Consider the following 15,803-nt stretch of genomic DNA (forward strand, 5'->3'; position numbering starts at 1 on the left):
AGTCCTTTTTGCCAATATTGTAACTTTTCTCCTGCTTTTGGATATTAAAACCTTTTGTTTGCCTCCGGGGTTGTGCATTTGGGTTATTTCTCATCCTCACAAGACCATGTGAATAAAAATAATGAACATATAATCCATTATGAAAATGACTGCAGCCCAAAGTGTATCGAGTGGCCTAATTGACAGTTGTATCGGCCGCTGCAGATTTGATATCAACCTCTACAGGTTCAACTGTAACATCACAGTTCTGTGCACACATAATGCATTCAAATTGCAGCCAATGTCAAAGAGTATATTAAAAACGTTATATAAATATGAAACTGGAACACAACTTAATACCTACTTCACTGGTGCTCTACTTGCAAGTGCAGCTTATAATAGACCGTCGTTTTGTAAAACACATTTTCCTCTAATGTTAATTTCTAAAGATTAACCTTGAAATCTCCTATTTCACTTTTTTGTAATGATAAACTAAGAACATCATAAACAACATTTTGAATATAAACACCAGACTGTTTTGATAGGTCAGCACTGCAGGTCCAAGTCAGTCAAGAGCCCTCTCAACTAAACTCCTGTCTGCAGTCTGTCTCTACTTTCCCTGCAGAAGTGGAGATCACAGCAAGAGAGGAGAGGCTTCTCAAACTGGCTGTCTAACAGTCCGTCCTCTCAGGGAAGAATACTGTGCAACACAGACCGAGCAGTCTCTCTATTGAAGCATGATGGTGCGCTGTGGCGCAGAGACATCTGCTTGTTGGTGGGGTGATTGTTTAGTCTCTCCGTTGCAGTGACCTGAATTACTCTGTAATCTCTGAGCCTGAATTTTAAGAGCCATTTGCTTCTTAGTGGGCAAGATTGTCCTCATTGTCTGTCGCTGATGTGCACATGTTTCTTAGCCGAAATTTGGAACAAACAAGGTGAAGGGGGATTTTAGGGAGAAAGAAAAGTGTAACTACAGACATTGTGACTTTTTAAAAAGTGGAAAACACCATGAGTACTCACTTATAAATGTTGGTAAATCAATAATAAATGTAAGTTACAAAAAAAGTGGGTCACAGGTTTCTCACTCGTAGTCATCTGCAAACAAAACTTCAATAATTAGAAAAGGTTTTAATAGTAATCAGTCGAGTTTGTAAAACTGGTTTGGATCCCCACTGTGATTGAAGAATTAAGATGCTAGATGAGCTGCAACATTCGTGGACTCAATATAGCTGGGGACCTTTGTTGCATGTCTCAATTAGTTGTTTTATGTCATTTCTCCCTTAATGATATATAACAAAGGCATAAAAGGTATCCAAAAAACAAAAAAACAATAATCTATTTGTAAACAGACAAGCCATTCATTTAAAGGGGTCATCCTGATGAATTCAAGTTATAAATCCATAACCTGGCGACCCAAAACTGCTTCTTGTGAATGGCTTTTAATTGATCTGTAAAGCAATCAATAAATTCACCAATTAAAACTTGAAAATTGACAACAGATGGCGCCTTATTGTGCCGTTTTTGAGGCACTTAAGAGGACATGAAGTACTCTATCAGTGGGGAAATGCAACAATAAAGCCTGATATCATCTGTCAGCACTGATGCCCTGACAACAACATTCTTGTACTCTGGCAAAAATGTAGCACAGATGATTGCAATGTGCCAACTACCAGCGTCAGGAGGCTCCCATGTGACTCTCCTCTCACCTGCCTCTCCCGCTCTCCTCTGACATTCATGCCAAGTTTTAAAAAAAAAACACACACACACACACACACACACACACCGAGCCGAGTTTAATACCTCAGGTGATGAGCTCATGAAAACCTGTGTGCTGCTTTATAAGTGGGGGGCAGGGAGAAGATGTAGTTTCACATAAAACTGTCAGTGTATTTTATAGACAGCAGAGAGCCAATCTGATTTTAATGTGAGTAATAATAGCTGTTAACATTCTATACAAAATACTGGCTCCATGGCAATTTCTGTAGAAATCAAATGAGGAAAAAACCCTTAAAATCTCATTTTCTCTGGTCTCTTTTTTGTCACAGTTTTTGTTTGTACTCTGGGGTGGTGGGGAGAGAACAAGATTTTTGTGGTGCAACTGAGACTTAAATTATAAAAACAATCAACCACACACATACAGTAATATCCAAATAGATTTTTTTTGCTGAGTGTTCCCAACATTTTTTATGAAAATTCTCTCGGTTTACAGATGAATTACCCTCTTTTTTTCTGCGCATTTGATGATCTGAAACCATCAATTTCTTTCTGACCAACCCTCACTGTATGTACCAGGTCAGCATCTATAGCCACAACCTTTCCCTGTTCACCAGACTGCGGAAATTCATCCGATATATTTAATGTCTGTCTTAATCCCCCTCTCCCCTGCCCGTGCTTGCTTTTAATGTAAGAAGAACATAAAAGTGGTATTTATATACTGTATTACAAGAGAAACAGGATACTAAAGCTGTCAGCTGAGTTCCAGTCAGTGAATTACGTGAGAAGACGCCGCTGTCAGTTTGCTGCTGGCACATCATACCAGGTGGTGCGGCACATCTGCAACGCCTCACAAGGGGTTAAAAAAAATAAAAATAATAATAATTAGTTGCACTCAGAACATGTTACATGACAGACATTTTAGCATTTAGCAGAATGCACAACACTGTTTCCAACTAAAACCGCTTAAGTGTTAAAAGCTGGAGAATAGAGGCTAACCTATTCTAATCCCACAGTTTTAAAGCTGAAAAGTAGTTAAAGACAAAGGGATTGATATTCTACTTTTGCCCTTGAGTGAGGGAAAGAGGGAGGGGAGAGAGATGGAGTGTGTGTGTGTGTGTGTGTGTGTGTGTGTGTGTGTGTGTGTGTGTGTGTGTGTGTGTGTGTGTGTGTGTGTGTGTGTGTGTGTGTGTGTGTGTTTGAGAGAGGGGAGAGCAGGGGGGGAACAGAGAGATAATCTCTTTTGTATTTTTGATCCCTAAATGTGGTGGTTGTGTCCCCTTATCCCAGCTACTTAGTTTGTGCAATGCGTAAGTGATGCCATGCACTTAGGCTGTGAAAAGCAGGTCAATATGACCACTGAGAGAAAACCACATGTGCATCACATGGATAGCCTTGGGATTATTCCTCACAAAATGTCTTAATTCCTCTGTTCACTAATGATCCAGGGAAAATGCCCTCTAATCTCCATTCCATTAATTAAAAAGAGCATGAGCCCACGGAAAAACCTCACCATCTGCTGCAGTTTCATTCCTGCAGACAGATTGTGTTTTCGGTCTCCAAACAGGGGAACTGGGTTTCTCAGAGTAACTGGGTGGAGCGTGCATTGAGGTGGATGGTAAACAGATACAACTGCTGTGTTTGAGTATTAATACAGAGTTATGCTGGGGGGAAAAACAAAACTGTTTTAAATAGGGTACTGTGAAGATATGTGGGAATTGGAGCTTCTTCCTGAGGACAACTTACAAATGTTATGACCTTATTGTATAATATGAGTCTTTAGATACTTCTTTTATAGTACATTTGCAGCAGCAAAACATAAAACAAGGACTTTTTCTCTGAATTTATAAAGGTTTCCAAAGATATTTCACATCCTTTGACACCATAAAACAAAAGGTAAGATTTGTTATACTGATTTATTTTCACAGTTCAGGTTTCTAATGAAAATAAGTTTATCAAAAGTTTCCACTTCTTGTTTTTCCTGCCTTGCATTGCAATTGTAATAGTTTATACAGCATTTTTTTTTTTTCAAAATAAAAGTAGCTTTATTTAGAATGAATTGTCTGCAACTGTAACTTTGTGCCAGTTTTGTGCGTTATACACTGCAGGCAGGTGTTTTTTTTTTAGCTTTCGCAGTGAGGCAAAAAAAAAAAAGAAATGATGAAACACTCCCATAAGAAATTGAATGGAGAGCTTTTGACCAGTGGTCAGAGCCTGGAGACTGTGACATGAATTTGATCTGGGCTAGTAGGCAGGAGAGATTATCCGAGCAGATGTCGTTTCCCCTCTATTGGAACAGTAGGGCCAATAATAAACACACGCACACGTAGACACACAGGACGCACACTAATCTGAGATCGGCAGTAGCCCTTGCACATCCCTTTCTCTCTCTCTTTTCTCTCGGGCAGACGGTCGCTGTTCCACTCCCATCAATGTCAAGTTTTTTCCTGACCGTACTTTGCACTATTCGTATTTAATCATCTTCTATGAGTACACTAGAGACACGGTCCTTGGTGTGAATTGCTTCAGCCTCCAGATGGACACACGGGAAGCGAAGAAAAGACTGTGTGGGAAATGGCATGCAGTGTGTCGTTTTGCGTTGTTCACTTGTTTCTTGGATGCAGTCTGGGGACAGATACGCTACTCTATCCCAGAGGAACTGGAGCATGGAGCTTTCGTTGGCAACATTGCAGAAGACCTGGGCTTGGATTTGAACAAACTGTCTGCGCGCAGATTCCGGATAGTCTCGGGTGCCAAGAAGCAATATGTGGAGGTAAATTTGGAAAATGGAGTTTTGTTTGTCAATGAGAGAATTGATCGCGAAGAACTGTGCGAGCAGAGTTTGTCCTGTTCCTTTCACTTGCAAGTGGTGATAGAAAACCCTCTGGAGCTGTACAGGGTAGAGATGGAAATCTTGGACGTGAATGATAACTCTCCTAGTTTCCCGTGGACCGAGTTTAACCTGGACATATCGGAGTCCGCTGCGCCAGGATCCCGTTTCCCACTTGAGAGCGCACAGGACTTGGACGTGGGATCCAACTCTCTCCGCACTTATTTGCTAAGCGTAAACGAGCATTTCTTTTTGGATATCCAGACGCGCAGTGACGGCAGTAAATTTGCAGAGCTAGTGCTTCAAAACCCACTGGACAGAGAGCAGCAGAGTGCACATCAGATGGTGCTGACTGCAGTAGACGGAGGCGCCCCGGAGAGATCTGGCACTGCGCAAATTGATATCACTGTTTTGGATGCAAATGACAACGCGCCCGTGTTTGACCAGTCCTTCTACAGAGTGAGGCTCGCTGAGAACGCACCCAAAGGCACAGTTGTCATCAAACTCAACGCGTCCGATCTGGATGAAGGTCCCAACGCTGATATCACCTATTCGTTCAGTGGCCACGCTCCCATCAAAGTGCGCCAGCTTTTCAGCGTAGACGCGCACACGGGAGAAATCAAAGTCAAAGGAGTGATAGACTATGAAAAAGCCAGGATGCATGAAATTTATGTGCAGGCAAAAGATAAAGGCCCCTCTGCTGTGGCAGTGCACTGTAAAGTGCTGGTGAACGTTTTGGATAAAAATGACAACCTCCCAGAGGTCATTTTGACATCAGTGTCGACTCCTGTGCAGGAGGACGCGCCCCCGGGGACGGTGATAGCAGTCATCAGTGTAATGGACAAAGACTCGGGTGAAAACGGGAACGTGGACTGTGAGATCCCTCATCAAGTCCCATTTCAGCTCCATTCGTCCTTTAAGAACTACTACACATTAGTAACTTGTGATTTTTTGGACAGAGAGGCTGTCGCAGAGTACAACATCACCCTTACCGCGCGAGATATGGGCTCTCCACCTTTATTCACCAGGAAAACTATTTTAGTTCAAGTGTCTGATGTGAACGATAACGCGCCTCTCTTCAAACAGCCTTACAATACGGTGTATTTGACCGAGAATAACGCGCCAGGTGCATCCATTTGCTCTGTGACCGCACTGGATCCAGATTCAGGTCAAAACGCATACCTTTCCTACTCTATACTTGACGGTGATATACAGGGAATGCCCGTGTCCACGTATGTGTCCATAAACTCAGACAACGGCAACATTTACGCGCTGCGATCTTTCGACCACGAGCAACTAAAAAACTTTCAGATCACAGTCCAAGCGCAGGACGCCGGGTTTCCGCCTCTGAACAACAACGTGTCCGTGAACATCTTTATTTTGGACCAAAACGACAATGCACCTGTGATCGTGTCACCCGTCCCGCAGAACGGCACGGCGTCCAGCGAGGCAGTGCCCAGATCAGTCGACGCGGGATACCTTGTCAGCAAAATCAACGCGGTGGACGCGGACGCGGGTCAAAACTCGCGTTTGTTTTATCAAATGCTCCAAGCGACAGACCCGAGCTTGTTCAGCATCGCTCTGTACACGGGCGAAATCAGGACGATACGCCAGTTAGTGGAGAAAGACCCCATGAGGCACAGACTGGTCATTCTGGTGAAGGACAATGGTCAGCCACCCCTCTCGGCCACAGTTTCCATCATCCTGTCAGTGGTTGACAGCCTGCCAGATTCGCAGCCCGATTTGGGTGACCTGTCACTAAGCCCACATCACAGCTCCAACCTCACCCTGTACTTAATCGTGTCTCTGGGCGCGATGTCCTTCACATTTCTGGTGGCTATTATCGTCCTCGTCGCAGTGAGGCGACTGAAGGGCAGGCCGTCCAACAAAGAGTCCAACTTCCCCTCCATCAGCGGCTGCTGCTGCTGCTCTCGCTCCGAAGAGCCCACCACCACCGAGGTGTTCCAAAAGTCCAACTTAAATGTGAGGATGTCCGCGGGCGCGTCGAGCTGCGCGGAGGCGAACGGCAACGGCGCGCTGCCTCAGGTCTACTGCTACAAGATGTGCCTGACGCCGGAGTCCTCCAAAAGCGACTTCATGTTCCTGAAGCCGTGCAGCCCGGTCATGTCGGTACAGCAGAATAACGCAAAGAGCACAGATTACTTGACCTCCGGCTGGAGCGCGCTGGACCGGAATGAGCTGTCCAGCAACAGAGCGGCGACCCCGAACGAGGTAACATCACTGCCAATCATAATCATTCACTTTAAAATCATACTCATCTCATAACTATATTCACACAGACATGTCTCACTTTCACTCACAGTGAAGGATGGCACAATGCAGTTCACACACTGGGTGGCGCTATAACGTCGTCTGTCATAGGCTACTCTGTTAATTAAAGTTTGAAAAACACTGCATGAAGGCACGTTAAACTGTAAAAGTATCAAATTAACTCAACTACAGTAGTGATGTACATTTTAAAGGTACTTGTACTTTACTTGAGTATTTTAATTTGTTGTTACTTTATTCTTCCACTTACTTTCAGAGGGAAATACTTTGTATTTAACAGCTTTAGTTACTTTTCAGGTTAATATCTTACACCTATAATATATTGCTATACATGCGAACATGAAACATAGATCAGACACTTCAACAGTTACATGTGATAAAAAATTAACCAACAACATTGAAATGCTGCTCACCTGTACATATCAGTGAAGCAATAATCCAGGAATTGATGATAAATATGACACCTATGGACCACTTATGCCTCTGATACTTTAAAGTATATTTTGCTTACAGAGCTTTATGTACTTTTACATACGATTTTGAATGCACAACTTCTACCTGTAATTGAGTTGTTGTTTTTTTATTGTGGTGTTGTTACTTTCACTCCAGTAAAAGATCAGACTCCTCCTTCCACCACTTAAAATCATGCTGATCAGATGATAGCTATATGAAAACGTTGGTCCTTGTTGGTTTTATTCTAGAAAAAAAAACGGTTTTCACTCTATGGATAATACAGCATCAAACCCACAAAACACCCACAATCTGACAATAAATGTGTCACATGACTCCTTTCTGATTTGTCTCAGTTTAACAAAATGTTTCAACCAAATGCTAAAATAATTTGTGTTTTAATAACATAACATTATTTGTCATATTTTGTGGGAATATCTAGTGCACATAACACAAAGTTAGTCAACAGCATCACATTTTTTTATTGTCTGATAAAAAAAAAAATCTACCCCCCTCCCCTGAAGTTCTGGCTCTTTCACTAAAATTCTTATTATGTGGCTTTTCCTTTATTGAACTTATGGCAATCAACATGACTGCACCTGGACATGAATGCTGTACAACTGTTCTACTTGAGGTGGTCACTGATTTACAAAGTGTCTTTATGTTTCTTCTCTGCAGCTTAAGTATTCAAACAAGGACTGGATGTGGACCAAGAACCAACGAAACTCAGCATACAAGAGGTGAATACACAGCCGAAGCAGCTGCCCACACACACATTGACACACAGCACACCAACATGGAAAAGTATGTACTCCTGCTGCCTTTATCTTTTCAGGTATAGCTCAGGAAACATGGAGGGCACGCTCTCACGTCAACAGAAATACGATGCAGATGGGTTTTCCTGCTCCGTGGCTCCACAATACTGGACCTGGGGAAACCACATGAGTGGTAGGTGGCAGCTGTGCATTTTCTGGCACACTATTGTTCACTTGAAAGCGGGTGGTTGGTGGGGGGCTCTCTCTCCGTCTGTGCCTGAGGATTTAGACTGAAATATAAAATGGTAAACCAAAAAGAAGATAATACCAGGCCTGACTGGGGGGGTTTTAATGCATCAACACGAGGATTATTCAAGTCCCTGCAAGAAGTGTTTTTGGCGAAAAAGCCCAAAATTAAGACGATGCCTTTAAAAGCACCTTATTCAGATCATACGGTATTTAAATATGAGGCCATAGCAGAAATAATCTCCAGATACAAATTGTAATTTATGCACATTTTTCCCCTTTTTTTTTTTTACAGACTGTAAGATGTCTCTTCAAGAGGGAGCAGCTCCAAACTACTCATGGACTCCAAAGTACACTCAGCCTCAGTCTGAAGCACCAGACTACCAGCACAACGTGTACATCCCCGGCACCACGTCTGGCTACAGCACTCTGAAGCTGGCACCCAGAGGAGACCTGGACGTGTACAACACCTTCTCTACTTTTGGGAAAAAAAAGAGATTCATCTCAAACTATGAACAATCTTTTGACAGAGACGACGGTATCATAAGCAATTCCATCTTTAAATAAAGCACACTTTATATTCTGATAAAAGCTGGTGCAGTGAGGATAGGTTGTCTATGTACTGGTAACTTGTCTGTAGCCCGACCTTTTAAAGTCTTAAAGTGGCAGCTGTAGGCTACTGTGTGCACTGTGTGCCAACTGACTCTCCCACCAATAAACGTTAAAGCCTTAAAGAGGTTTCTATCGGTAGCTGACACATTTAAAACACTTTATATATATATATATATATATATATATATATATATATATATATATATATATATATTAAAAAAGAGGTAAAACTAGACACTAGATACTCAACAACAAAGACTCCCTGTGGCCATTGTTATTCACAACTACATCTTGGCTGCTTAATCAAGCAGTATTTTCCAATCAGTTTGACTCCAATCATGCCTGAGCGCATTTCCTGTAGTGCCATATTGTTTCTAATAAGTCTGCAATCTGGGCATAATGCACAAGCAATGCAAATAAGTTGAGAAAGGCATGGAGAGGTGTAAAAAAAAAAAAAACAACTGCAAATGCATCTAACTTACACTCAAACGGATGAGTGTAACCATGCAAACTGTACATCAGGCGTATTCAACCAGCGGCCCGCGGACTGGATACGGTCCTTTTGAAATTTGCTATGGCCTGCAAGAAGTGAATTAGGCTAAACAGGCTCAACCACAGCACTCTAAAATACAAGATTGGTGCCCACAAAAGTTAACAATCTTTGTGAGTAACCTTGGCGCCTGTATGGGACAGGGAGGTTGAGGAAAACCCTGTATGCGAGCCCTCAGTGATTTTCCGGTTTGGCCCGCTTGCTACTGAAGTTAAAGAGCCCTGCTGTACATCTTTCTTCACTGAAAGATTGTGTTGTCGGAAACAGCATCTGAGCTGTGATCTGACCCCTTTGCCTTGTGCAGTATACCATCACACTGACACATCCTGATGAATTGTTGATGACACTTTGGAGGGCAGTAACACAGGTGAAGTGATGTAGCTCCTGTAAAAGTGTACTCTAAAAGACACACACCTCTAGAACAACACAGAGAGAGAATAAAGGGACTTCATCCAGACACTGGATGTTTGTATTTATCATTATTTGTGATTTGTATGTTGGCAGATGATAACATAGTTATGCTTTGTAGGTCTCATCACTTTGTATATACATAGTCTATGTACAGTATATATTCATATCAATAAAGTCATTGTCAACTCTGTAAATGTGGTTGTTTTTCTAAGTTTGTTTTTTTTCTTCTTTAACAGAACATCTATACACTGACGTGATAATTGGACTCTGAATTAACTGCAAGAGTGACAGGAGTGTTAACATCACCATAAATAACTAAATACACGATTGTACATGCTGTAAGAGTAGAGCAGAATTTTTAAACTGACTGGATTCATTTTAAAAAGGTCACTCCCAAAAAATGACAGCTAAGAGCACAGCAGTGTATTATAATTAAAGCCCAAATACAGTTACAAGTAAGACGTGCAGAGACAAGATAAAAGCTGATTCTGTGAACTTCATGTGTCAGGAGCTCAAGAACGAGTAAAAATAAAAGATATTCTTTGCTCAGATGCTGACATTCAGACTTCAGAGTGGAGGGAGGTGAGCTAACAAGTCCAGTTTTTGGGGATATGAATAAGACATTATGCCCAATTTTAAGACAGTTTTTTTCCCCCTGTGTGAGGTGTCATCTGTAAAATACAGCCTGCTACATAACAGCTAAGAGGTAAGAGTGCAGTCATGGACACCTGTTCATATGAAGGTGGTGGGAGAAGAGAAGGCTGCTGTGCTGTGACTTGTAATGCAACTTTTCTCTTGACATTCTAGGTCAGTAAACTCAGGGTTTTAAGCTACTGTGGAGATTATTCTCGAGATCCATCGCCTCTTACCATCTAACTGAGCTATTGCAGGCCACTGGGTTAATCTTGCACTTGGGCCTGCATGCCTCAGTGAACTGCTTTATGTTCAAAAAGCTGTGAGCTGAGGGAAATTTTCAGATTCATTTTTGAACTCTCTGAAAATGGATAAAATCTAAGAGGAAAAAAAAACAACTTAAATTTATTACACTGTCATTTAGGCACTACCGGGAATATAAAACACAAATCCAAACAGGCCCACAACAACATCCTGCCAATAATTGCAGATAATCAAGCCAAGATTTATCTTTCATTATCAAAAACAGCCGGGTTTACTGTCATTACATGTCCCTTGTGCTATACGCAGGAATAGATAACATATGTCCAGCTTCTGTGCCATGTAAAATCTATTCAGAGTCCAATCTGTGGTGCTGAGTCTCCCTGATACTCCCTTGATAGTCTGTCTCCCACTAATGCATAGCTTCCACATATCTGGGTGGGTGAAGAGGTTTTCTTTGATTCCCACTAGAGGGCGCCTTTCCCTTACTGATACCTACTCTGTAGAGACGAACCACCCCTGTGCATCCTAACCATGTTGGTATAAGTCTCAGATAATAATTCTCTCTTTTATTACTCTTCACCTGATAACTTAGTGTATATCCATGAATGTTAAAAAAAAAAAAAAAAAAAAAAAAAAAACTTTTTTTTTTTTTTTTTTTTTTTTTTTTTTTTTTTCATATTTTTATGTTAAAGGATTTGGACTAATGTGTTTAAAAAGTAAACTGTCCTCCATGAAAATAACAACCTGCAAACTTTGGTAAAACACACATTATAGTGAAGCTGTAGTGGCTTAGGTGCTGGGAAAAATGTGGGTGCTGCAACTAAGTGTAATAATGGTGGGGTAAACCCTGCATTCATATTGCAGTGGGTGCAGTAAAAGCAAGACAATTGAAAAATCACTATGTTTTATGTTGTCCAGAAGCCCCAACCTTTCTTCACTCTTCTTTAAGATTGATTCTGTATTAAACCTTACAAGGTTAAAAAAAAAAAAGTTCAATGTCTTTACATCGTTTGGTAAATCTGAGAGACGGCTGATTCTATCACATTGAAAAAGGCAAGTCAACATATGTATATTTGCATATTAATGAAATACTTTAAAAGTATGTATATAAAGCTTTGTACTTGGTTGGTTTGAAGTCATATTTTACTTTCACCACCAATTAATTATGAAAGAAAAAGAAGGCTTACTATCACAACTTGTGTTGTCCTCCCTGACTGCTTTCCAGGGTTGGAGTTCAGTGAAAGTCCATTTGATTGTGGGATAAAAGTTGAAACAAGTAGATCAGGCCAAGATTTAAGTCAAATACATTTTCATTAAAGTGAAAAGTTGAACCACTCTCAGGTCTAAATTTGGATCCCTGAAGGTGAAAGGTAACACTGTGTTTCTCTGCTTTATAAAAGAATCAGGGGCAGTAAGCCAGGAGCTGGATCTCTTCCTTCAGACCACTCAGTCAATTTGAGTGTGTTTGCAGATTTAATGCTGTTGCAACCATTTCACAGACACGTAGCTTTAACTGTTATGATGCTACTCCTTTGTTCAGTTCCGCTGAGCACTCGTTGGAAACTAATTCATCCTATTTCTGCAGAGATTAGCAATGTTTTATTCAGTTTTCTTTTACCATGAACACATAATAAGACAGTCATCCTTTCTAATAGGACATGGGCCAGAGTAAGATGACTTTACCATCTTTGTCTTGCGATGAAATTATAATGAAAACCGAAATAACTGTAATTATAAAGAATGCCTTTTTCATACAGTCACCGTTGTATGTTTATAAACTACAGCTGATTTCAGATTGTGCAGACTTCTTGGAAAGTGTTGTAAATACCCGATGACTCGAATATCTACTCTAACCACAACAGATGCATGCACTTGTTTTTTAAAGGGGAAGGTGCCCACTGAGTCTGCAGATCTGGGCCCAGATCATCTGGGCTACATCAGCACTAGCAAGAATGACAGCAACAAAATACATTACATATTAGACTACTGTAGTATCAGGCAGCAATCGTCACAATTAATCAATTAAAGAATAAGCCAACACAAAACTTTCGCAATCAATTATATATTAACTGCTATATACATTCAAAGTCAGCAAAGTTTTTGTGATGGGAAAAATATGTTAACTTTTAATAAGGGACACAATGTCGGAGTTCTAAAACTTTACCACTGAGATATCTCTGTACAGTTAATGCAATGCTTTTTCTCTTTTCTTTTCTTTTCTTTTCTTTTCCTTTCTTTTCTTTTCTTTTCTTTTCTTTTCTTTTCTTTTCTTTTCTTTTCTTTTCTTTTCAGCACAGAAATGACACAGAGGAAATGCCGATTATATTAAAATTAAAATTAAAAGGCATTAGAAATAATCTGGTGTGTTGAAGTCCAGAGCTGCCTGTAATTCTCTGAGTTGTCACTGGATGGAGCAAAAGGAGAGGAAAGTTTAAGGACCATCCTCTGCTTGTTACCATGTCAGCACACAATCCCTTCAGTTTGCAGGAGAAGCAGAAATGTAAAAATATTGCAACAAGCAAAAATAATGAATGAAGGGGTATACGCTGCGTTGGCTGTGGAACATGGCATGATGGATCGGCATGAACAGGCTTCTTTAGTGGAAAATAAAAGTAAGAAACGTCTGATTATTGCTGTGGATCATTAGTGGCAGAGCTGGGCTGCCTGAGGGGCAGGATATGAAACTATAAAGAGCACCAGACACCATCAATGAACCCATCAGCAGAGAACAGTGATGGATGTAAGGTGAAAAGGTGAAGATGAACATTTTAAAGGGTGATTCAGTATCGGGACAACTACGCCTGTATTAATAGGATTTACCTTACAATTTACGTGAGACTCTCATAACAGGGTGATTTTGAAACACCTTTTAATTTGACAAGGTTTAAGTTTAACTGGGCATCCCTCTGATTGCTAAAGGCGAATGCATATGTACCTTTATATCTCACGTTCTCCTTTGATTTTGCTACCTTCGATTCAACCATTGAAGAACTGCCTCCTGCTGAATTTGGAGATCCCTTTGAATTGCTTTCAGGTTGTTGTTTTTTTGCTTCCTCTAATCACAGCAACCAAGTGCTTTTCTCTCTCCATGTGCATGTGCAAGTTTGTCCATGCTAAAGAACACTTCAGCACAAGGTTGATTTCAAAATTGTACCAAATGCAGGATTTAGTATCGACGTAGCAAGCTAATCTCCATCTAGCACATCTTCAGCATACAGCTACAGGCCTACAATTAAAACCAACTTGGGGAAATATAGTCTGAATATATTTGTCATGCATTCTTAGTGATATTTAGTCCTTACAATTGTTTTAATTGCAAAATAGCTTTGCTATGTAGCAAACCTCACATCAAACTGCATGTGGTTATAGGTGGTTTAACCCAGAGACAACAGAACAATCTAAAGGCAGTGTGGCCGAGCAAACTAACACACTTTGCCTTTCCACAAACATTGGAAAAGAAGCAGTTATAAGATGGTAAATAGATTTTCAGAGCGCAACAAACCTGTAAGTTGACTATTTTAAATCAAAATTAAAATTCAAGATTTGATCCATTCAGGCTAAAAGTATTAAGAAAGAATAAAAAAAGTCATATTATCATCTGAGTACCTCAGGAAGTTTAGAGAACTTTTTTAGCGTAAATGAGCAACTGAGCAACTTTTATTCCAATAAAATGAGGGACCACCTTGTAAAATAGTATCCATCGTGCCTTAATACATCCCTGGGGGAACCCTAGAGGGCACTAGTTGTGTTTTTTCCACTGAAAGGTCACCTAATTCTGTAATTCAGTGTGTTAGACTTAAAAGGACCCTTAATGGAAACGTTTATCACTGAAAGGGTGCACAGAGCCTCCAGCTCACCTTATTACAACCTCAATCTTCAATTAAAGTTACTTCATCATGTTTTCTCATTAGTGGGGTACTTTACAGAACAATATCACATTCTCTTCCACTGGCAGGGTGTCCACTAGGGCACTTTTGTTCAGCTTGTCTTAAATGGGTACTTAACCCTGATTTACACTTAACTAATACAGCCATTAGAGAGCATTGGTATGTTGCAGGCATTGACAACATTTGGTCATGTTTAATCTGCCACTGGGTAATTTAGAGGGCACTTTTGCTGTAGTGCGTGCCCCCTGAATCCACCCTGAGCACACCAGTGCTGTAAATATATTTAGGTGCTATATTAGAATATGGGAGGAATATTTTATAAATTTGATCTCACTTGGCTAACTCTTCTCATTAATGTAAATATCTTGTGAGAGTCTCCTGCAGTGTGGCAGAAATGTAACCAGTCAACATTAAAGGACCAGAGAAGACCAGGGATGACACAATACTCACCAAACCAGTGATGTCCCAAAAAGACAATCCATAATTACATTTAACAATATCCTGCAAATGCTCATAAGAAGCATTTTACAGTGAACATATAGACAGACACAACTTATTATTTAAACCATACTTTAAATTGAGATATTAGAGACTTGTCAAGGAAATTCTATTGTTTTCCATCACAAGACTAATAAAAAAAAAATATATATATATTATTTTGTAACAATTTAAGGCTCTGCTCCTGACTTACAAAGCACTTAACCATCAAACTCCATCCTACATTAAGGATCTTCTGGTTCCCTATCAATCAAACAGAATGATGTGCTCTCAGACTGCAGGCCTGCTTATGGTTCAAAGCGTTTCCAGGACTATAAGGAGAGGCAGGGCCTTCAGTAATCAGGTTCCTCCTCTTTGGAACCAGCTCTGGGTTTAAGGAGGCAGACACCGTCTCTATCTTCAGGTCTGAGTTTAAAACAGACATTGGACTGCTCTTTTTAGTGTTTGTTTGCACTTTTATTATTTTTTTGTATTATTAATATTTGAATGTGTGTGTTTGTCTTTTGTTGTGCTTGTGAAGTGTATTATGACCATTCTACATGGCAGTTTTTGAATTAACAATGATACACCAAATTGAGATGTTGCTCACAATCCACCATCTACTGTATTATATTTCTTTGTTTTATTTTGAATTTTACATTTAATTTGCAAAAAAATTCAGGAACCAGGCTTTCCCTATGGACACC

General features: G+C 40.4%; 1 protein-coding gene across 1 annotated transcript; it reads left to right on the plus strand.

Moving 5' to 3' along the window:
• Positions 1-4,159: 4,159 nt before the first annotated feature.
• On the plus strand, positions 4,160-9,020 carry LOC138195964 (protocadherin-10-like). Its single transcript, XM_069145617.1, has 4 exons — positions 4,160-6,754; positions 7,940-8,001; positions 8,097-8,209; positions 8,558-9,020. Exons 1-4 carry the CDS (start codon positions 4,229-4,231, stop codon positions 8,827-8,829), a joined length of 2,973 nt encoding a protein of 990 aa, XP_069001718.1. The 5' UTR covers positions 4,160-4,228; the 3' UTR covers positions 8,830-9,020.
• The last annotated feature ends 6,783 nt before the right edge of the window (positions 9,021-15,803 follow it).

The sequence above is a fragment of the Embiotoca jacksoni genome, unplaced genomic scaffold, assembly GCF_022577435.1.
Source record: "Embiotoca jacksoni isolate LCO1_2020_lvr unplaced genomic scaffold, fEmbJac1.0.p SCAF_13, whole genome shotgun sequence".
NCBI lineage: Eukaryota > Metazoa > Chordata > Actinopteri > Embiotocidae > Embiotoca > Embiotoca jacksoni.

Bases quoted from the DNA above. Each gene is read 5' to 3' on its own strand.
- LOC138195964 (XM_069145617.1), top strand. From the start codon at position 4,229: ATGGACACACGGGAAGCGAAGAAAAGACTGTGTGGGAAATGGCATGCA. The intron at 8,002-8,096 runs GTGAATACACAG...TTATCTTTTCAG, and splicing joins CGAAACTCAGCATACAAGAG to GTATAGCTCAGGAAACATGG. The intron at 8,210-8,557 runs GTAGGTGGCAGC...TTTTTTTTACAG, and splicing joins CTGGGGAAACCACATGAGTG to ACTGTAAGATGTCTCTTCAA.